The sequence below is a fragment of the Rhipicephalus sanguineus genome, chromosome 3 (assembly GCF_013339695.2).
Source record: "Rhipicephalus sanguineus isolate Rsan-2018 chromosome 3, BIME_Rsan_1.4, whole genome shotgun sequence".
In the NCBI taxonomy this organism is placed as follows: domain Eukaryota; kingdom Metazoa; phylum Arthropoda; class Arachnida; order Ixodida; family Ixodidae; genus Rhipicephalus; species Rhipicephalus sanguineus.
The window spans coordinates 4490362-4513517 of record NC_051178.1 but is presented as its reverse complement, the minus strand read 5'-3'; the positions used below and the strand labels follow the sequence as shown (position 1 = coordinate 4513517).

Below are 23156 nucleotides of genomic sequence, written 5' to 3'. Positions count from 1 at the left end.
ACCAGCACCAGCAGATTAACCCCGAGATTTGCGTCGCAAGAGGAATAGCAGAGTTGCGGGAGGCAAAGCAACAGTGATGCTCACAAATTTTAGCAACGAGTATAAGCACGTAAACAAAGGCAAGACGTCGCCTACATCAAAGAAATTGTGGAAGCCACCAATTCTTTCGCCGTCGACGATTCTTCCGAGCCCACACCGACTAACCAAGCTCCTCAACCAGCTTTCGACGCCAATCCTAGCCTCCCGAAGCATAAACAAGAACAGCTCAAAACCCTACTCGTGAAATACAGGGACTGCATTTCGTCATCGTCAAGAATCCGCCAGACCCCAGTCGCAAAACATCGCATCATAACAGAGGAAAATGCCAGGCCATTCCGGCAGAGCCCATAAGAGTTTCGACGCGAGAACGCGAATCCATTAAAAAACAAGTCGACGGAATGCTACGCCACGACATCATCCAGCCATCGAGGAGTCCATGGGCGTCACCCGTGGTGTTAGTGAAGAAGAAGGACGGAACCCTACGCTTCTGCGTCGATTATTTCCGCTTGAATAAAATCACGAAGAAGGACGTCTACCCTCTCCCACGGATAGACGACACCCTGGATCGACTCTACAACGCGAGGTACTTTTCGTCGATGGACCTCAAGACCGGCTACTGGCAAATCGAAGTCGACGATACAGACCGAGAGAAGACTGCATTTATAACACCAGACGGCCTCTTTGAGTTCAGGATCATGCCCTTTGGTCTTTGCTCTGCACCTGCGACGTTCCAGCGCGTTATGGACACCGTGCTGGCTCGATTGAAGTGGAAGACTTGCCTAGTGTACTTGGACGACGTCATTGTGTTTGTCTCAAGCTTCGACGAACACCCCCGGCGCCTTGACGCTGTACTACCGGCAATCAAGGCCTCAGGCCTTATCGTGAAGCCTGAAAAGGGCCGCTTGCATACGAGGAGCTACTGTTTTGGGCCACGTGATCAGCAAGGGTGGTGTTCGCCCAGACCCGCGGAAAACAGCTGCCATCGCTGCCTTCCAGCCCCCCACCGACACGAAAGCCGTGCGGCGTTTTCTCGGCTTGTGCGCCTACTTCAGGCGCTTCAAGGAATTTTCACGAATCGCCGAACAGCTAACTCACCTCACGATGACCGACGTGCCATTCAAGTGGGAAACGGCGCAAATCGAAGCATTTGAAGAACTGAAGCGACGCCTTCAGATGCCTCCGATACTAGCGCAATTCGACGAATACGCCGATACGGAAATCCACACCGACGCAAGCAGCGTAGGACTCGGCGCCGTCCTTGTGCAGAAGACTGAGGGGCAGGAAAGGGTCATCAGTTATGCTAGCCGGTAGCTATAAAAGGCAGAAACGAATTATTCCACAACAGAAAAGGAGTGCCTAGCGATCATCTGGGCTACATCCAAGTTTCACCCCTACCTCTACGGCAAGCCCTTCGAAGTTATGAGCGACCACCACGCATTGTGTTGGCTGGCTAACTTGAAGGACCCTTCAGGTCGGCTCGCACGTTGGAGCCTACGACTTCAAGAATTTGACATTGCCGTCGTTTACAAGTCCGGAAGAAAACACTCCGACGCTGACTGCCTGTCTCGCGCCCCCGTCGACCCACCGCCGCAGGACGACAAGGAGGACGACTCCTTCATGGGAACCATAAGTGCCGACGACTTCGCCGAACGACAGCGAGCGGAACCAGAGCTCAGGGGCCTTGTGGAATACCTTGAGGGCAGCACCACCATTGTTCCGAAGGTATTCATGCGGGGACTGACGTCGTTTTTCTTGCGCAACGGTGTTCTCGCACGCCAGCAAGAATACAGAAGAAGTACTACTGGCCGCGCCTTTCCGCCGACGTCACTCGTTACGTAAAGACCTGCCGGGACTGTCAGCGACGCAAGACACCACCCACTAGGCCAGCCGGACTTCTGCAGCCCATCGAGCCACCTCGACGGCTGTTCCAGCAAATCCGGATGGACTTACTGGGGCCGTTCCCGACGTCCAATACCGGAAACAAATGGATCGTCGTAGCTACCGACTACCTCACCCGCTACGCCGAGACAAGAGCCCTGCCCAGAGGCATTGCCGCCGAGGTAGCCAAGTTCTTCGTTGAGAACATCGTCCTGCGTCATGGCGCCCCAGAGGTCCTCATCACCGACAGAGGTACGGCGTTTACTGTTGCCCTGACTCAGGCAATACTGACATACAGCCAAACAAGCCACCGCCGGACCACAGCGTACCACCCACAGACAAATTGCCTCGCCGAGCGGCTAAACAAGACCATTGCCGACAGGCTGGCCATGCACGTCGACGTCGAACACAAGACGTGGGATGCCATCCTTCCGTATGTGACCTTCGCATCAACACGGCCATCAAAGAAACGACGCAGATGACGCCGTACATGTTGGTCTACGGAAGGAGCCCGGCGACGACGCTTGACGCCATGCTGCCCAACGTCATCGACGAAGAAAACCTCGACGCCGCCGCTTACTTACAACGTGCCGAAGAAGCTCAACGGCTCGCCCACCTGCGCATAAAGACCCAGCAGCACACCGACAGCCGTCGCTACAATCTCCGACGACGCTTCATGGAATACCAGCCCGGCGACCGTGTTTGGGTCTGGACGCCGATTCGCCGACGTGGGCTTAGCGAAAAACTCCTTCGGCGATACTTCGGGCCATACAAGGTTCTTCGATGCCTTGGCGCTCTTGACTACGAGGTCATCCCGGACGGCATTACGAACTCCCAGCGACGCCGCGCACAACCTGAAGTCGTCCATGTCGTGTGCCTTAAGTCGTTTTTCGCGCGTTAGCGAACCTGGGGACTGTATTTTTTTTCTTTTGTTATTGTAATTTATTTGTGCATGCACTTGTTTTTTCTCCTCTATGTTCTTTCACAAGGATCGGGACGATGCTTTTGCAGAGGGGGGCAATGCAACGCCCACTTCTTGTCTTGTTTTGATGTATTCGGGTTTGACCGGCAGGGACGATTATCAACGCTCGACGCTGTCCGCAGGCAGTGTTCGAGAAGCTTCGTGATTGTAGTAGGTCGATTTGTTAAGATTGCGCCCCGCACGCGAATGTTCCAGCTTTGTCGACAGATAACGCCGCCACCAGCGATATTGCTGGAAAGTTCGATAGCGCCTGTACAAAAGCCGACGCGCTTGACCGCTTATCAGATGATCGACGGTCGACGCTCTTTTCCCCGCTATCAGTGTATTGCTGTAGTTTGACTTTCTGTTTCTCGGCCACAAGTTCGGCCAAATAAACAATTTCATCTCGGATGTGCTGAGTGTTGTCTTCGTCGACGTCCCGACCACGTGACATCTGGTGGAGGTGCTGCTTCTTCCATGATCCGGACGCCCCCGCGAAGCGCTGACCCAAGCCCAAGCCGCGAGGAGGACGACGGCAAAGAAAACCTGGATCGTCGAACAAGCCGCAGGCAGAAGGGACTGCAGCCAGAGCACGGGCTCCTTCCCGAACAAACCAGGCAGCCCCAGGTCCCAACACCGACCGCAGCGACGATGACAGACCCCGTGCAGCCTGCGCCGATCGTACTCCGGCAGCCCAAGGAGCCGCCAACCTTCCGCGGGTCGTCATTCGAAGACCCGGAAACCTGGCTCGAGACTTTCGAAAGGGTCTCAATATTCAACAACTGGGACTCCGAGGACAAGCTGCGCCACGTTTACTTTTACCTTGAAGACGTAGCAAGGACCTGGTTTGAGAATCGGGAGTCCACTCTTCGAACTTGGGACGCCTTTCGCAGCGCTTTCCTGCAGACGTTTGCAAGCGTCGTCGACCGTCAATCGACGGTCGACGCTCTGTTCGCCGCTATCAGTGTATAGCTGTAGTTTCACTTTCAGTTTCCTGGCCACAAGTTCGGCCAAATAAAGTTTCATCTCTGAAGTGCTGACCGCTGCCTTCGTCGACGTCACGACCACGTTACAATATATCCCCCTTACACATACGGAAGAATGGGTCCGCATCCCCGAAGCTTGGCGCTTCGCTCTCCAGGTGCGACCCCTTCCGCACAGCATAACTAGAGGTACCCATGATGGTCACCGCCTTGCGCGGGCGGAGGCCGTCTCTCAAATCTATGGTGATAAGCCAAGTGTTTGCTATGCGGATTCTGCCTGCCCGCACCGTGGGGGTTGGTACACGGCGGCAGTCACCGGCCAAAACACTACACTTCAAGACCTTACTTTCCCTGCCTGAAACATTACATTTGCGAAGGAGATCGCCATTGCACTGGCCGCCGCAGATCCAGAGTCCCGGGTCATTATCATGGACTCCAGGGGCGCCTGCCGCAATGTTGAGCAAGGGTATATTCCATAACGCACATTCAAAATCCTCCACGCTTGCGAATATACGGGGTATCCAACCCGTCGTACCATCGTGTGGGCTCCGGCTCATGCAGGTCTTGAGGGAAATGAGACAGCCGACGCTGGCGCCCGCGCGCTTACTCATATGATTTCCATAGTCATGTGCTTTTCATATTAACTCCTGTTATTATGTTCGTCACAATGTCACCTCGCGAGATACCAATTTTGGTGTATATCAAGCTAGCGAAACGGCCGCCAGCGCACCTTGAGCGTGGTACGTAAGTCATGCTGTGCATTACATGCGTGTCATGATGTTCACATTAACTGCTGTTATTTATGTCTGTCACACAGTCGCGTCGCGAGATACAAATTTTGGTGTATATAAGGCTAGCGAAACGGCCGCCAACGCACCATGAGCGTGGCACGTGAGTCATGCTGTGCATGACATGCGCGCCATGATTTTCATGTTACCACCTTTTATTTGTGTTCGACACACAGTCACGTCGCGCGATACCAACTTCGGTGTATATCTGTCTAGCGAAACGACCACCAGCGCACCGTGAGCGTGGAATGTAAATCATGCTGTGCATGACATGTGTGTCATGATTTGCACTTTAGGACATGTCACTTATGTTCGTCATGCACTCTTGTCACGTCATATCAATTTTGGTACATATCAAACTAACGAAACGGCCGCACGAGCACCAAACAGTGGCATGTAAATCATGTCGTTCATGACATGGATATTATGATTTGTATATTATGACCTGTCATTTATGTTCGTCTGAAAGTCATGTTACGCCATACCAATTTTGGCGTACGTCCTGTTAACGAAACGGCCAGGAGAGCACAAAGTCTTAGGCAGCTAGATAGATAGATACGCTCGAAGTCGCAGAAGTTCGCTAAGAAATGCTTCGCATTTAAAAAAAACAGAAAAACGAAATTTCGCCTGAGCGCAGACGTTTGCGCGCTTGTCTGTCGAGACGCGAGCGCTACCACGTGACTCTGCTCCATCAATAGCGACGCTCAGACCTCATCACCTGCCCTCGCTTGAACACTCTGGCGGAAAAATAAAAAAAAAACTTTCACTACCCTTAGCTTAATTCTGGTGACTTAGTGGCAACAGTATCAGATTCAGAAACGGAGTTCAGTCAGCGTTTATTCTTTTGCACGGAGGGGGGGGGGCTTCGATCGCAGTACCTTGTATCTTAAGATACACGATACATTCTTCAATGTATCGGCAATACAGATACTGATACACGTCTTGCGAGACGTATCGTGATACAGATACAAGATACACAAAGTGTATCTACGATAGTATCTAGGATACATGTATCTGCGATACTGCCCAGCACTGCCTCCTATCAAAGCAGATACAAGCAAGAAGCTATAGCAGCGACAGCAACACGATTCGGACACGAGCCTCCAACATGGCGCCGAATCAGCAGCTTCGTCAAACCTCCGACAGATGGAAGCAATTTTGCATAAGATCTATAGAGATGCGAAATCGAGTTATTCCGAGAACGGCGTCTATGTGCCGATGTGATAGAAGAACGTCAGCCACCATGGATCTAGGCGAAGTTTTTTCTAAGGCCAAAGCAAACTCGAAGCAACAAAACAGGCGTGGTGAACTATTTGTGGTGGAAAATGATATTTAGAGGGTGCGTTACCTCAGGATTGAAGCTGTACGTTGCCTGCGGTGTACACAAGAAACACCAATAAAAGCTACAGTGGGATACCAATTTGTTTCTTGGCAATAAAATTGTGAGAAAAGGCTCGCAAAGACGAGCGTCGCATAATTTCTAATTGTGTTTATTTCAGGATCTAAAGAAGATGGCGGCCGATGCTGCCAACAGCACCACGTATTACTACTACGGCGACGGTGCGGTCAGCGTCATGGCGGTGCTCCTCCTCGCGTTTATGGTGCTCGCCGTGCTGGGAAACGCCATGGTGGTGCTCACAGTTCTCCGACACAGAGGCATGCGCACGCGCACCAACATGTTCATCGTGAATCTGGCAATCGCCGATATCCTGGTGGCGCTACTTGACATGCCCGTCTCAATGGCCACCTTGCTCCGGGGTGACTGGGTCATGGGCCGTACCTTCTGTCAATTCAACGGCTTCACCATGGCTCTGCTCCTCATGTGCTCCATACACACGCTCATGTATATGAGCGTCCACAAGTACCTCAGCATCACGCGCCCTTTCAGCCACCGGGGCGAGGGCTACCGCAAAGTGGCCGTGTTTCTCGCAGCCGCTTGGCTCTGGCCCTTCTTCTGCGCAGTCACACCATTTGTGGGCTTGACGGAGATCGTCTACAAGCGCGGCGCTTCCCAGTGCGGTCCGGCCTACCCGCGAGACCTGAAGATGTACTCGCACTCGGCCCTGATAACCATCACCAACTACTTCATTCCGCTCGGAGTGATGGCCTTCTGCTACGTCAACATCTTCCGTGTCATCGCCGACCACATGTCGCGCGTCAAGAGTCACATGGGCTTGCACAACTCGGTCGTGCAGCAGAAGCGCATCAACATCACCCTCTTCCTTGTGCTCATATGTTTCCTGCTCTGTTGGACGCCGTACATGATCTACACCTTCTACGTCAACAGCCGCGGATCCAAGACACACGTGCCGTACATCCTCAACCCCGTGGTGAGTCGAGGTTTTGTGTGCTGCCACTTGGGTGATTTAGGTCCGTTGTGGCTGCAAAAGTGACGCGGTGGGTCGTGGAGCTGCCCACCACAATTTCGAGCCACAAGAGCGTGCTGAACAGTTTGCTTCATAGGCCTAATGTGTCGAGCACGAGGTTCAGTCGGCTATTTCAGTGCAGCGTGCTTCCACGGGTTATTATGATGATTCAAGAGTAATTAAGGCAAAGTGCAATCACTCACGAACGCTGCAGTCAAGTAGGACAGTGGAAACGCATGCACTGATCGAAGAGAGCTCAGAAAAATAAAGTATTTCTCTATCGTAGGCTTCGTCAACAACATAAATAAAATAAGACGTTCGTACAAGCAGACTTGTCTTCTTTAAGGCTGCAACTGCAGTCTTGAAGAAGACAAGATCCCTACGGAAGTCCCTTGAACACCGCATTGTTACCGTCATTTGAAGACAAGGACCGTCTTTACCTACCAAGCTTCTTAAAACAATAGTGAGGGGAATTACAGGTCAAGAGAACAGATAAAATATGATGTGGGTTGAACATTACATCAGCACAAACCTTAAAGGGGAATAAGACAGCAGTCAAGTGTATTAAGGCAAAAGTCTTAGATGCCGCATCAAACGCAAAAATTCAGCGGCGTCAAAAAGTTATCCCGTGATGAAGTCACCATATGACGCCATCATGGCTTTACATATAGCAAATTTTTGTGACGTCGTCACATGACCTAGAACAACAGAAAGTTGAGCGTGTTTGTACTGATCCACGATGATACTTGGAAGCGCAAAGCACACCGAATACACAAGAACAACTAGACACGACGAGTGCTCAACTACAAACTAAAGTGTACTTAAAGAAAGCGGCCAGGTATAATCTTACACCAAAAGGCAAAAGCAACACGCAAACCCATGCGTGTACAACAACAAGCTAGCAAATGATGAGCAATCATCAGCTCAAAGATAAAAGATATAGCAAAAACAAAAACAAAAGCTACTTTTTGTGCATCAGGGTCACGAAACTAAGGTGAAACAACTGTGGTCGAAAAGTCCCAGGCCATTCCAAGCGTGCGGGTGGCTGCCGCTGATCAATTGCCAGCGCCAAAGACTTATCGATATACGCCTAGTGCGCACCGACGGAAGCGCCATAGGCGGCGAACTCGGTCATTACTCTCGGGAAAGAAAGCAGACGGCCGCCCTGGTTTCCTACGTCGTTGTACGTGTGTTTCCGCGTTGTTCACGTTTCCGTAATGAAATAAGCAACGTTCGTCGTATGTGTGGTGGCCGAAACTTCAAGGAATGTCGAATAACAATTGCTGTGCAGTGGAGTGCTCAAACACCTACAAAAACGCGCCCGGCATACGGTTTTACTCACTTACCGCAAGGCCTCCTGAGCAAGAGCGACGGAAGCAATGGATCGCCGCTGTTCTTCGGCAAAGGCGAGCCGCCTCGTCATTGTGCGAGTTAACACGTCGCTTCTTGTTCTGATGCTTTCGTTCTGCCATATCGGTGCTCGCTGGATGCACTCGATCATGTTGACACTGGTAGACGACCAAAGTTATCAGCCTGAGCATGTGTTGGCTCGGTTCGACCGCCGTGCCCCCCAAGGGCACTTCGCTGAAACGTTCTATATTTCAGAAGTGCTGTAGTTCGGGCGAGTTGGTCATCCATGAACTTAGCTTGTACTAGCGCGGTACAGGTACCACGCTATTACAAGCTAAGTTCTATATTTATTATTTACAGAAACAGAAATGAAGAAATGGTTGACTTCAGAAAGAACAAGAAGTGATTGAGACGTCACCTTTGTAAACAAAACAAAGCGGATGTTCACCACGAGCTGCACCTCATAGCTGGGTCTTTTTACGCTGGTCTGGGCGACGCACCTTTCATATTCACCGGCATGACGACTCACTCCACGCGGACGTTCGTTCTCCTCCGCAGTCGGTCATCACATGTCTCCTCGGCGACCCTCTTCAAGACTTGTCACTGCTCCCGCGGCGTCATCTCTTGATGCTTTAGTCACAGCACTAGATCATGAAACAACACGTCTTCTGCGGTCGAGCGAACGATGCTATCACTAGCACGACATAACTTCTTCGCTGACTGACTCCTCACTGACTGACTCTCCGTCGCCCGCGCTTGCATTGCCTGTATCGGCTCGCGCCTGGGTTTGGGAAGGTGCGTATGATTCGTGTGTGCGTAGCACAGCGAAAGCTAGGGAAAGGGCTAGATTCTCTCACCGATTCGTCTGCGGAATCCGACGGCGCCGCTGCTGCTGCATTGCTTTCTCGAATATACCGATCTTTCACGTTCGTTGGCTGTGTCGGTGGCGTCTTCTGCGGAGAGGGTAAGGGGCGCACTTTCGGCGCCTTTTTGATACTTGTTTTTTTTTATGCGCGCGTTGTGTCGCGCACGAACCGTCGGCGCCAGGCTTTCATGCCGTCTTCGAAATCGGCGACGTGCGCTTAGTTAAGCGCTCGTTTGTGACAAACATCGTGCACAAGTCCACTTTCGCAGAATGAGTTGTCTGGCACCCGCGCGAAGGGGAAATAGCAGCCACGAACTTCATCCATCTCCTCACAGCGAAGCTGTGCAAAGTGCTGTCGTACTGCTCGGCTTCCCGCACGTACGGTCGGCGGCGCCCGCTAGGTGGCTATCAGTGGCGTCTCTATAGGCTGTGCACAAGGCGTATAAGCCATCTCACAGCTTAGTAGGTTAATAGACGGCTTGATGATTCACGGGGGAACATTTCTGATAATAATAATAATATTATCTGGGGTTTTACGTCCCAAAACAACGACAGGATTATGAGAGACGCCGTAGCGGAGGGCTCCGGAAATTTCGACCATCTGGTGTTCTTTAACGTGCACTGACATCGCACAGTACACGGGCCTATAGCATTTCGCCTCCTTTGAAATGCGACCGCCGCGGCCAGGATCGAACCCGCGACCTTTGGTTCAGCAGCCGAGCACCATAACCACTGCTCCACCGCGGCGCACGTGGGAGCGTTTCTGTGGATATGGAGAGACTCAAATATTTCTCCCGTTAACTTCTTTCGGTGCCGGAAACGAAGGGTGATTCTATAGAGTTCGCGTTTGCATTGGCGACAGTGAGGCGCGTGTCCAGTTTTTCTTGCGCGTGTTTGGCGCTTCTAAGTACTATCACATGATCTCTTCGCTCGGTCAAAGGTGGTCCGATCACGGAGCAAGTGCGTAACCAGCTGAGGTGCGGAAAGCTTGCACTACCTCCGATCCTTGAGACGGTACAAAAACAACGTTAGGTGAAGAAATACCACGGGGGGGGAGATGGGAAGGAAAAGGAAATCACCTTCGTCTTCCAGTGGTGAATGCGTAAGGGTGAATTTTTGCGAGGCAGAACTAGCCCAAGAAGATGACACAAACTAAAGCTTCGTTCTACGTAGTTTCCTGATTTCGCTTATTTCGTAAATGTCCGAATATAATACATGTGTTTTAACTACACAGAAAGTCAGTACTGTAGGGATTTATTCTCTTACTGAAAGTATAGCTCTTCAGACGGTGTTATTTCAGTTTTGACGAGGGATCGCTAACGGTATGCAATTCTGCAACAAAGGTGACTACACATGCATGTCGAATTATCGTTTATTATCATCTTTAAGAAAACAGTTACAAAGTGCATGAGCCAGCCATAACGAACTACTTAACTAAACCCAACATTTTCAATAGCTTTCACCATAGCCACCGCTCAAAATTCCGCTTCGTATTCTTCGCTCTATTTCCTGGTAAGATTTAAAAGTCTAAAGGCCTTGGTGTTTGCTGAAGGCTATTTCTTGGCGTAATTGATGTTTCTGATTTACCGAATCACAGTACTTTGGCAAGTCAACTGGTCGCTATGGGATTTCTTAGGTATGATTTCCTTCTTATTAGACAATTTGAGTTTCGCGTGAGCGTAATAGTGGCGGTTAAGAGAATAGCGTTACCATGCCGCAAACGTTCGTTTACGTGATCAAGCCACCCAATCTGTCACTGCGTCGTCACCTAGCGGAAGAAAAATGCGTTAAAAAATGAAAAGAAAAAAAACAGAATGCCCTCAGTGAATAAATATGAACCACGCACCAAAAGCGAAATTTTATACGTTGTAGATTTGTTTACACCGATCTTCTTGTCCTAGGAACGTTCGAAATGGGAAGCGATCTCAAATGCTCCGCTAAGTTATCCCCAATACTCGGTCGTCGAAGCGGCCTGAAGGCAAGCGAAGTCATTCGACACATTTATTTGCTGGGAACGAAGTGAATCTTTCAACAGCAATGCCAACTTCAGTTTCAAGCGGGTGTCCGAAACGTCGCCATATTTTACGTGCACTACGTAAACCACGCACACACAGTAACGCTCAATTTGAGCGCGTACGATAGACGCTACGGGTCGTTTAGTGCGCTGCGCATGCGCATTTCTATCCCGCTATTGCCCTAAGCCCGCTAAGCGCAGTAAACTGTCTAATAACCTGCCTAGTAAGCACAAGGCTGCATGTGTATGTCCCGCTCTGTCAGGCATTATTACAACCGAGAAGAAGGCTCTTGAAGCGTATACACGCGGTGCCTGAACATTTTATTCTCAATGATACAGGCGACCTTCCAGAGATTGTCAATAAAATTTTTGTTCGTGCCTGCGATAGCCTTGTCTTTTCTTCTAATGAATGTGTGAGCGCTCTTTATTAACACAAACCGAAATAAGGTTTTACTTTTTACCGTCCTAACTCTATCAGTAAGAATGATTCAGTGAGATAGCTCGTGAATGACAAGGTACTTTTAGATTACTGAACAATGAAGCTGCCATTGTTCAGATCCCGGCTAGACTCCACGCCTGTAGGCATGAAATCCGTTTAAATCACAGCCGCTGCTGGTCACTTCGTTGCGCGGCTCCGTAGGTGACTCCCAGAGGAAGCGGCCTTCAGAAAAGCCGCGACAATACTTAAGCGTGATTTTAGGTCAGATTTTTCCTGTCTGTTTTGGGCGTCGTGTCGGTAGGCGGCGCTCAAGCTGTTGCGGAGTAAAATATACAATTTTGGCACTGTAAGAGCCTTCCGCGGCCAATTTAAGGCACAATTTATCACTGCGCTAAATTAGAAGATGGTAATCGATGCATTCTCACACAGGCGTGATATCAGCATACAAATTACACACGGCACAGAAATCGAACTCGTGACCCCAAGCACCGAAAATAGATACCGTAAGCACTGCACTACAGCACCGCCAAACGCTAGCCTGCTTTTTCACAGGCTCATATAATTACCAAGTGGTTTGCAAACAGTCGGCTAAACTTTGAATTTCTGTTCGCGTACCATAGGCGTGCCTTTGAGCGTGCGTTAGGTCGGTGAATAACTTGCGGGACGTCACGAACTCGTGAAGAACTCAGTACACACCTTCGGCTCCGGTTCGTCGTGTGTCGTGCGGCAAAAAGACCGATTAATGTGTGTCCTTTTGAGTGCACCAGCTGGATGTTTCGCTCACGCAAAATGTGACCAAAGTCGGTGGCCAAACTCACGTGTGTGTATTGCATGTGCTGTTAAGCCATATTGGTCATTAGTGCCACACGCATCTCAGTGGCAGCTGTGCCTTGTCAGCTGTTCGAAGACCACGCGCTTTCGCATTTCAATGTGACATAAGCAGGGGCCAGAGTTACGAGGGTCTTTTGGCGTACTTGCACCAACGTCTGCATCTACTGCGCGTGTACTGTCGCGAGCTTCACTCAGGGCCAGTGGCACCTTTTCAACAGTTCGACGTGCAGTTCTTCTCAATTGCTCATATTCAGTATTTAATTTATCTTATACTCTGTGACTCGCTGCCATCTGACTATTTAGTCTTTAATCTTCGGCATTAAAACACCGTTGTGAAAGTAAATGTCGACGGCGTACGCCAGGGTCAAGCATAACGTCCACAAATTTGCTAGTGATAGGTCTGCCTAACAATAAATAGCTAATTATTTCGCACTTCTCTGTGGCGAACGTCCGCGTGTAGTCGGCACTCGTCTTCAACAAATCTAGTGCAGAACAAACTATAAAAAAAGCATTTGCTACTGTATGCCTTAATGAAGCATCTGTTCGTCCGAAAATAAGTTTTTATTAATTGACAGCATATTATTGCCACAGAAGAACACTGGTTGGCTTGTTCGTGATCCAAGATTACACATACCACGCTGGAATACTAGGACTGTAGTGAATATTGTTGCACGAATAAAGCAGGCACACGAGTGCAGAGTTGGTGTATTTACAATTAATATAGCTGGTGCCCAAGCGGCGGTAAGAGGCGTCCTCTTCCTCTAATATGAGCCCGCTACCTCGTTCTTTTCACCGTAACATCAGCCTCCCAGCAGGCTTAGCTCCGTCCCGGTTCAAATCATGGCGCATCACTTAATGTGGGTATATAAGTTTATGAAGCGTAAGAGCGCACTGAAGACGAACACACAATGAAGGCACACACACGCACACACATAGCGCTACTTTCGACAGTTTATTTTTGTGATCTCGACATTACTTATGGGGCAAACCATGAGAACATCTGCTGCGCAGAAGTAACAGCAACATTACTAAGCATCATAACGGAGATAAGCTTACGCGCGACATAATCGAAGCAGGAGAGATTGAAAAGTTGGGTGACAGGTGTGTTCGTATAGCTTCAATCGCGCTGACGAGAAAGGAATTTGATTTCCTTGTTGTCCGTTGTGATGCTCAGTAATGTTGTTACTTCTGCGCAGCATATGTGCTCATGGTTTGCCCTATAAGTAGTGTCGAGATCACACAAATAAACTGTTGAAAGTAGCGGTATGTGTGTGCGTGCCTTCATTGTGTGTTCGTCTTCGGTGCGCTCTTCATAAACATGGAATACCAACATGCCCTCTTTAACACCTTGGCATATAAGGCTTGAGTCTGGCGACGTGAACAAGATTGCTGGTGAGGTGAGGTAGCAATTACACGTCGGCTGGTCTGCTCTCGTACGTGACGTCATACAGTTGGCGCAAGATCTTGTACGGACCAGAGTAACGAGAAAGGAGTTTTTCCGCTAAGTCGACACGACGAGAGGGCGTCCAGAGGAGGACAAGGGAACCAGGAGAAAATTGTGTTTCTCGGTGCCGATGAACGCAGCGTCGCTTTTGAGACGCTTGCGAAGCTGTGAGGCGCTGACGAGCGACCTCTCGGGCATGGGCGGCCAAGGTGATTGCATCGCGAGCGTAATCAGTCGCTTAAATTGTATGTCAGAGGGTAGCAACGAGTCGAAGGCCATGACAGGATGGCGGCCATAAAAAAGGGAGAATGGAGAAAATCCGGCGGTGTCGTGACGGGACGGATTATAAGAAAAAGTAATGTACAGCAAAGCGACGTCCAAGTCACGGTGGTCGTCGCAAACGTACATGGCAAGCATGTCAGTTGAAGCGCGGTTCAGTCGTTCGGTGAGCCCATTCGTTTCAGGGTGGTAGCGGTAGCGATCGTGTGTTTTGTAGAACATGAGCAGAGCAGGTCATCGACGACCTTCGACAAACAGTAAACGAACTCTATTCGTTAGTAATTGGCGAGGGGCGCCATGGTGAAGGATGATGTCGTAGAGTAAAAGAGAGAGAGAGACAGAAACGAAGAGGAAAGGCAGCGAGGTTGGGCAACATCTGTAGCGCAGCTGATCGGTAGCGCTCGCGCGAATGCACATCTTGTTGCATAATCTTTTCCGATGGCAAAGCACTTGTTTCTTATGGTAGAAATAGGGAACAGGTCAAGTAGGTCGAGGCCCACACGGAAGAATGATTTTGTAGAGATTTCAATGCTGACGCAAACCAGCAGGAGGCAAGGCAGGCGTTTTTCGGCGCTGACACAGGTCACAAGAGGCAACATAGCGACGCACAGAGCGATAGAGACCAGGCCAGAAGAAGCGGCGCCTCACGCGCTCGTAAGTCCGAGTGATGCCCATATGTATAGCCGTATGAGCGTCGGGATGTTCCTGGAGCACGTCCAGTCGCAGATGCTGGGGAACGACTAGTAGCAGCTCATGGCCATAAGACTGAACTTTGCGGCGGTATAAAATTCCATCACGCAAGGCGAACATCCGGAGAGAAGGGACTAGCATCGGCGCTATCCTCGCTGAGCATCAACCGCGTCATCGCCTACGCGAGCCGCCTTCTCCCCACGCCCGACCCCGATTATTGGACAACTGAATGCCTTGCGCTTGTTTGGGCTGTCGCGAAATTTCGACGGCACTTGTTCGGTCCCACCTAACAAATCACTACGCACTCTGTTGGCTCTCCTCTTTGAACCACCCAACTGGACGACTTGCACTTTGGGCGTTGCGTCTGCAAGAGTATGACTTCTCCATAGTGCACAAATCTAGACGCATGCACAACAACGCTAACTCCTTTTCTCGCGATCCCGTGGATCAACCGGACGACACCGATGCTGACATGGGCATCTCTACATAGGGACACTATTCAAAAACAAAAAATCACAGCATATCCACGGGGTGAATGATGATGAGTGGGGCGAAGCTACGGAGGGAATCATCTGTAAACCGTGAAACTCTTCCGTGAAATGCGCCCAGTACATAATATAAGGAGTGTGAAACATCGTGTATATATTAAACATCAAACTTTTATTGTACTGTTGGTTTACGTGGTCCCTTCATTATCACTTGTGATCGGTGAAATGCAAGGAAGAAGTCCGCTCCCGAGCGAAAGAGCGCCAAGAGCGACCGCATTACCCGCTCGCCCTGTGCGAATTAAAGGCAAGGCTAGAGGGAAGACAGGACGCGCGTTCCACGACGCGAGGTCGGTAGCATGCCCAACGAAAGCCAACGGAACGCGATCGTGCAAGTGCTCCGGCTTCGCATCGCCTCATGGTTCCATTTAGCGTCCCAAATCCAAATATATTGCTCAAGGTGTGCCTTGCGTTTTTCGTAGAAATAATTTCTTTATCATGTACATTAAGACGAAAAGTTGAAAGCTCACTAGAGTGTATCGCCCGCAAAGTATGTCTTTTAGCGTGATTTAACTCTCGTACGGCAGGGTCCTCGCGCCGTTGCCGGTCCACCTCGCCCGTTGACGATCGGGCGAGGTGGCTACATACAACTACTACTACTACACTTTAAGAAAAACATCTGGCGTTCTTTCGTTCTGCTTTTACAAAACATCTGGCGTCTTTCGTTGGTTTATTTCATCAATCAACGGCGTTTTGAACAAAATTTTTATTGTTTAATCACGCACAGGAGAAATCTCACCAGGCACTACCTTGGAGGTAAACAATGGCTGCTAATGGGAATGAGAGACAGAAGAAGTCGGCTTTTAGCTAACACTTACACTTCTACTTCTACTAACGTTTCCTACTGGAACATGCCAATGGCTTCTAATGGGGAATGAGAGACAGAAGAATTCGGCTTTTAGTTAACGCGCACGCTGCGAATTTTTTATTGTTCAACAACGCACAGGAGAAATCTCCCACCGGCACCACCTTGGAGGTCAAAGCGTAAGACTTGTTACGGACTACTACGATGACGACGACTACGAGGGACGAACGGGTGCCGCCTTAAGGAGCTTCGCCCCTAAAAAGACGATAGCACATACTCTTCTGCTACCTCGGGCACCTGTACATGATGTTCAAATTTAATGTGCAATTACGCTGTCATCGATAAAAAATCAACCCACCCCTGTCAGATCACTGTACATCACATTCTAATTGCGCGGCGTTTATTACAGCGAAAGCTGTTATGAGATCATTTCACCGGCCGTTTTTGGCGCTGTAGTTGTCCGCCGCCGGTGTCCGTAACCAGTATCGCTCTAAATAAGAAAAAAACGAAATAACAAAAATTACCAGGATGGAACGAGGTTCGAACCTGGGCCCTCTGCGTGGGAGCCCAGTATTCAACCTCTGAGCCATGCCGGTGCTTGAAGCTGCTTTGCGAAAAGGTCCTATACAGGCTTCATGTCGGGAAGGAACCACATTATGCAATATAGCGTGGTAGAACAGTAAAATAAGCACCAAGCGTCGCACAACGCGAATTCTGTAACCAGGCGTCACAATGCGAATTGCGCAACGAGTAGGTTGTTGAATGCTTTCAACCCATTACGAAGGGCTCTGCCATAATTCTTCATCTTCATTAGGCACAGCATCAACAAAGTGCGCATAATGCCTGCATGCGTTTAGCAGGTACCAACGCTCTCCGTAGAATGACGAAAAATGGCACAGTGCCTGCTGCCCTACTTCTCAAAAATTACAATGATTTATAGCGTAGTGGGTTCCTCGCAAGTGCACTTGTATTGGTTGCCAAGGAAGCCCATAAGCGCATGATTCACTTCCTCGGGGTCTCAGTAAAATTCGTCGCCTCCCCCCCCCCCCCCAGTCTCTCTCCCACGTCAACGTATGTTATACAGCATGGCGGGAGGTGGAAATGGCGACCGGGCGTCACCCAATGCAAATTACGTAACTGGTGGGCCGTTTAAAGATTCCAACCCATTACAAAGGGCTGAGCCATAATTCTTCATTGTCATCAGTCGTCGCGTCAACAAAGTGCACATAATGCCTTACAGACGTGTAGCTGGTGCCTCGCTTCTCCGCAGAATGACGAATAATTGCTTAGTAGGCGCTTCCCAACTTCACAAAAATTGTGATTTATGGCATAGTAGGTACCTTTCTAGTGTACTTGTATTGTAGCCCTAAGCGGGCTCTAGAAGCGCCGCTCTTCCAGCTTTCGCTGTGACTATGCTGCGCTTTCAGCGCAGGCCTGGCGTTTTTTCTTTTGCACAATTTTTTTCAAGAATTATTTGTTCAAAGTGTTCTGTAGAACGCGAGAATTAGCATTCATACGTCAGTGTTTCAGCAACTCGTTTTGTATGCACTAGTTCTCTTTTTTAATCCATGACATATGTCACATCTCAGGAGTTGGTGCAAGAAATGTTGTTAGTAATATGTTATTGGGAGCAGTCACACCTGACAGGTTAATGTAAAAATATAAATTTTCACCATAATAAGAGGAGAACACGCACACACGGCGCTTATTATGATCATCAACCGACTAGCCCGCCACCACGCCTTGACAAGTCTATCAACATGCACAGAGCCTACGCTAATTATTGAACACACAAAACGGCAACATATACAGCACAGCCTGCGCGCTAATATATTTCATAGCAGTTAAATCTTCTAAAAGTGGTATTAAAACTGTCTTCACAGCTCACAAGGACACATACATTTTCCAATTTCGGTGTGGACAGCGGTCCACTGTTAAGGGGAATATCGGAGCGTGTGGCGGCAGCTCGGCGCCACCGCCGGCCGAGGCTGCGACGAGTTTTGCGCCGGCGCAATAAGCACCGTGCCCGGTGATCTTTCATCGCGTTAACGGTTCACTTCGCGCCGATTCGAAGCGCGGAAGCTCACGGCAGCGGAATACGAAAAGGCACGCCTCACCGCGCGCATTGCGCTTGCGCGAAACTCGTCGGAGCCACTGGCCGGCGGTGGCGCCGAGCTACCACCACACGCTCCGATGTTCCCTTTAACAGTGGACCGCTCTGTAAAAGCACAATCCAAAGAAATGGCATGCACCAGGAACTTAGAGTCTCCCTTCACCAGAAGGCAAGTCGATTCGTCAGCTAAGACTAGCATGACTTTTGAGAAATATGCACTGTGCCATAGGCATATTGGCGACCAGTTTCCTTATATCTGATTAGCTTTATTTATCACAGCGCAGAATGACACACATACTTCGCAATGTCAGTGTGCAAGTAAAATCAAAAACGATGGCATGCACCAGGAACTTAGTATAAGCATTCACAAGAAAGCAACTCGATTAGTAAGCAAGGCTACCATGACTTCAGAGAAATGTGTGACTGTGCCATAGGCATGTTGGTGTACCAGTTTCTTTATATCAGATTAGCTTTATTTATAACAGCGCACAATGACACACACACACTTCCCAATGTCAGTGTCCAAGCACAATCCAAAAAGATGGCATGCACCAGGAACTTAGTGTCTGCCTTCACAAGAAAGCAATAGTCAGCTAAGGCTAGCATGACTTTTGAGAAATGTGCGTCTGTGCCATAGGCATGTTGGTGTACTAGTTTCCTTATATCGGATTAGCTTTATATATCACAGTGCACAATGACACACACACTTCGCAATGCCACTGTGCAAGTAAAATCCAAAGAGATGGCGCGCACCAGGAACATTTTGTCGGCCTTCGGAAGAAACCAACTCGATTGGTCAGCTAAGGCTAGCATGACTTTTGAGAAATATGCAACTGTGTCATAGGCATATTGATGTATCAGTTTCCTAATATCCGATTAGCTTTATTTATCACAGCGCACAATGACACACATACTTCGCAATGCCACTGTGGAAGTACAATCGAAAAAGATCGCACGCACCAGGAACTTACCGTCTGACTGCACAAGAAAGCAACTCCATTAGTCAGCTGAGGGCAGCATGACTTTTGAGAAATGTTGCATGTTGGTGTACCAGTTTGTTTATATCGGATTAGCTTTATTTATCACAGCGCATAATGACACACACACTTCGCAATGCCACTGTGCAAGCAAAATCCAGAAAAAGCATGCACCAGAAACTTAGTGTTGGTGTGCCAATTTCTTTATATCGGATTAGCTTTATTTATCACAGCGCGTAATGACACACACACTTCGCAATGCCACTGTGCAAGCAAAATACAGAAATGGCATGCACCAGAAACTTAGTGTCTGCCTTCACAAGAAAGCAACTCGATTAGTCAGCTAAGGCTAGCATGACTTCTGAGAAATGTGTGACTGTGCCATAGGCATGTTGGCGTACCAGTTTCCTTATATCGGATTATCTTTATTTTTCAAAGCGCACATTGACGCACACATTTCGCAATGCCAGTGTGCAAATACAGTAAAAAAATGGCATGCACCAGGAACTTAGTGTCTGCCTTCACCAGAAAGCAACTCGATTAGTCAGCTAAGGCAAGCATGAATTTTGAGAAATGTGCGATTGTATTATGCGCATGTTTGTGTACCAGGTTCTTTATATCGGAGCACAGTTACACACACACTTCGTAATGCGAGTGTTCAAGTAAAATCAAAAAGATGGCATGCACCAGAAATTTAGTGTCTGCCTTCGCAAGAAGGCAGACACTGGCCGGCGGTGGCGCCGAGCTACCACCACACGCTCCGATGTTCCCTTTAACAGTGGACCGCTCTGTAAAAGCACAATCCAAAGAAATGGCATGCACCAGGAACTTAGAGTCTCCCTTCACAAGAAGACAAGTCGATTAGTCAGCTAAGGCTAGCATTACTTCTGAGAAATGTGCGACTGTTCCATAGGCATGTTGGCGTACCAGTTTCCTTATATCGGATTATCTTTATTTATTACAGCGCACAATGACACACACTCTTCGCAATGCCATTGTGCAAGCAAAATCCAAAGAGATGGCGTGCACCAGGAACTTAGTGTCTGCCTTCACAAGAACGCATGTTGAATAGTCGGCTAAGACTAGCGTGACTTCTGGGAAATATGCAACTGTGCAAAGGGCATGTTGGTGTACCAGTTTCCTTATATCGGATTAGCTTTATTTAACAAAGCGCACAACGACACACACAATTCGCAATGCCAGCGTGGACGTGCAATCCAAAAAGATGGCATGCACCAGGAACTTAGCGTCTGCCTTCACAAGAACGCATGTTGAATAGTCGGCTAAGGCTAGCGTGACTTCTGAGAAATATGCAACTGTGCCATAGGCTTGTTTGTGTACCAATTTTGTCATATCGGATTACCTTTATTGATCACAGCGCACAGTGACACACAAGCATCGCAATGCCATTGTGGAAATACAATCCAGAATGATCGCATGCACCAGGAACTTAGTGTCTGCCTGACATTACATGAGGGTTGGGCAAGAAAACATGATAGATAAAAAGAAAGCGAAAAAGCAAAACAGCACCAACAATAACAAAAAAAGTATAACAACAGCAGTAGATCACATTTACAAGGATAAAATATAGCCTTTTACTGCAGTTTTAAATTCGGCAAACTGAGATGACATGACCATGTCGGTGGGATGGTAGTTCCACTCTTGCGCAGTCTGCTGGAAAAATGACTTCTGCAAGGTCTTTATTTTAGTGCGTACGGGATAGACTGCGTTGGGGTGAGAATGGCGCGATGTCCGATGTGCAGGTCTGATCAATGCATTGCCTGGTGGCAAGGAATGGAAGAACTTATGATACAGGCACAAACGTGAAACTTTACGGCGCGTGGCAAGATGAGGAAGGTTAAGTTGTGATTTGACTGCTGACACACTTATGTTAGTCGAGTAATTCGCGATAATAAATGTTGAAGCACGGTTCTGGATGGATTCGAGCATAGTAGAAAGGTTAGCTTGATGAGGATCAAAAACGGCATTAGCATACTCAAGTTTAGGCCTTACGAGTGTTTTATAAGCTATTAGTTTAGTAGAAGAAGGTTCCGAGGCAAGGTTGCGACGAAGGTATCCGAGAACTCGATTAGCAGAGTTAGTAATGCTAATGTTGTGTTGTGACCATGTTAAATCAGATGAGATATGAACACCTAAATATTTGGTAGTGTTAGCAGCGGCTACGGGGTAATTGTGTAGAGTATAAGTGTTCGCGATGTAGTCATTACGTCGATGAAAAGTCATAACAAAAGTTTTGTTAATATTTAGGGACATTAACCAGTCTTTACACGATTCCTGTATAGTGTTAAGATCTTTCTCTAAAACGGAAGTTACAGATGGCTATGTTACAGATGGCTATGGTAACATAATATTTAAGAGCAGCGCAAAAGACGGGACAAAGGACAAGAAGTTCACAGACGAACGCTTACTCGCAACTGGCAGGTTTATTAGAAGAACCAAGGAAAAGAAAACATACAGAAGGGGACCCAAATGATCAGTGCAATCGCCGCCACGTGGGGATCATGCTAACATGCGCAAGGGCAAGAAAAGCAAAAAGAACCAAGAAATAGCCCCCCGATAGGTAAAACTCTACCGTCGTAATACCAGATATGCAGCTACAAGGTAAGCCAACGAAACCAAAAAAACAAAAAAAAACACAATAACCAAAAAGCATCTGTCTATCCCGCCTCCAAAAAACTAATTTCGGTTCGCGATAGCGCCACTGAAGGAGAGCTGATGCAACTCGCCCGAGCATTCTTAATGAAGAATGCTTCCATGACCTCACGCGCCGCATCATCGCTGTGCCTAAAAATAACAGTAGTTTTATGAAAAAGGCGTCCATTTCCAACCTTTACAGTGGGCAGCTAGATGTGACCCATAATTGTTACTTAGATTATTATTATGGTGTCTAAGACGGGTGTTTAGGCAGCGTCCCGTCTGTCCAATGTAACAAAGCCCGCACGTCAGTGGGATGTTGTAGACAACACCTGAAGCACACGGCACAAACTGATTATGATGCTTCGTACTGCAATCCCCTTTTCGTGAGGTAGAACTTCTATCAAGTTTATTTTGAAGAGCAGCGCAAATCTTTCCAAGTCTGTTAGGGGCGCCGTAGCGGGCACCAACTTTTTTTTGACACATAGGCACATAGGGAATGACACATAGGGAATGACACATAGGGAGTGCACATAGGGAATGACACATAGGGAATGACAGTGACGTTTCTTTTTTTTGTTTTTTTTACACATAGACACATAGGGAATGACACATAGGGAATGCACATAGGGAATGACAGCGACGTTTCTTTTTACAGCGAAAGCTGTTATGAGATCATTTCACCGGCCGTTTTTGGTGCCGTAGTTGTCCGCCGCCGCCGCCGCCGCCGCCGCCGCCGGTGTCCGTAACCAGTATCGCTCGAAATAAGAAAAAAAACTAAATAAGAAAAAAATTCCAGGATGGAACGAGGTTCGAACCCGGGCCCTCTGCGTGGGAGCCCAGTATTCAACCTCTGAGCCATGCCGGTGCTTGAAACTGCTTTGCAAAAAGGTCCTATACAGCCTTCATGTCGGGAAGGAACCACATTAGCATATGCAATATAGCGTGGTAGAAGAGTAAAATAAGCACCAAGCGTCGCACAACGCGAATTATGTAACCAGGCGTCATACAATGCGAATTGCGCAACGAGTAGGTTGTTGAATGCTTCCAACCCATTACAAAGAGCTCTGCCATAATTCTTCATCGTCATCACGCACATCATCAACAAAGTGCGCATAATGCCTTACATGCGTT

General features: G+C 48.6%; 1 protein-coding gene across 1 annotated transcript in view; it reads left to right on the top strand.

The window, feature by feature from the left end:
- Window positions 1-6160: 6160 nt before the first annotated feature.
- Window positions 6161-23156, top strand: part of LOC119388420 (alpha-2A adrenergic receptor) — a 152003-nt gene continuing 135007 nt past the window's right edge. Inside the window, exon 1 of the mRNA XM_037656123.2 lies at window positions 6161-6979. Within this exon, the coding sequence (XP_037512051.2) occupies window positions 6161-6979 (819 nt within the window). The remainder of the gene's footprint in view (window positions 6980-23156) is intronic.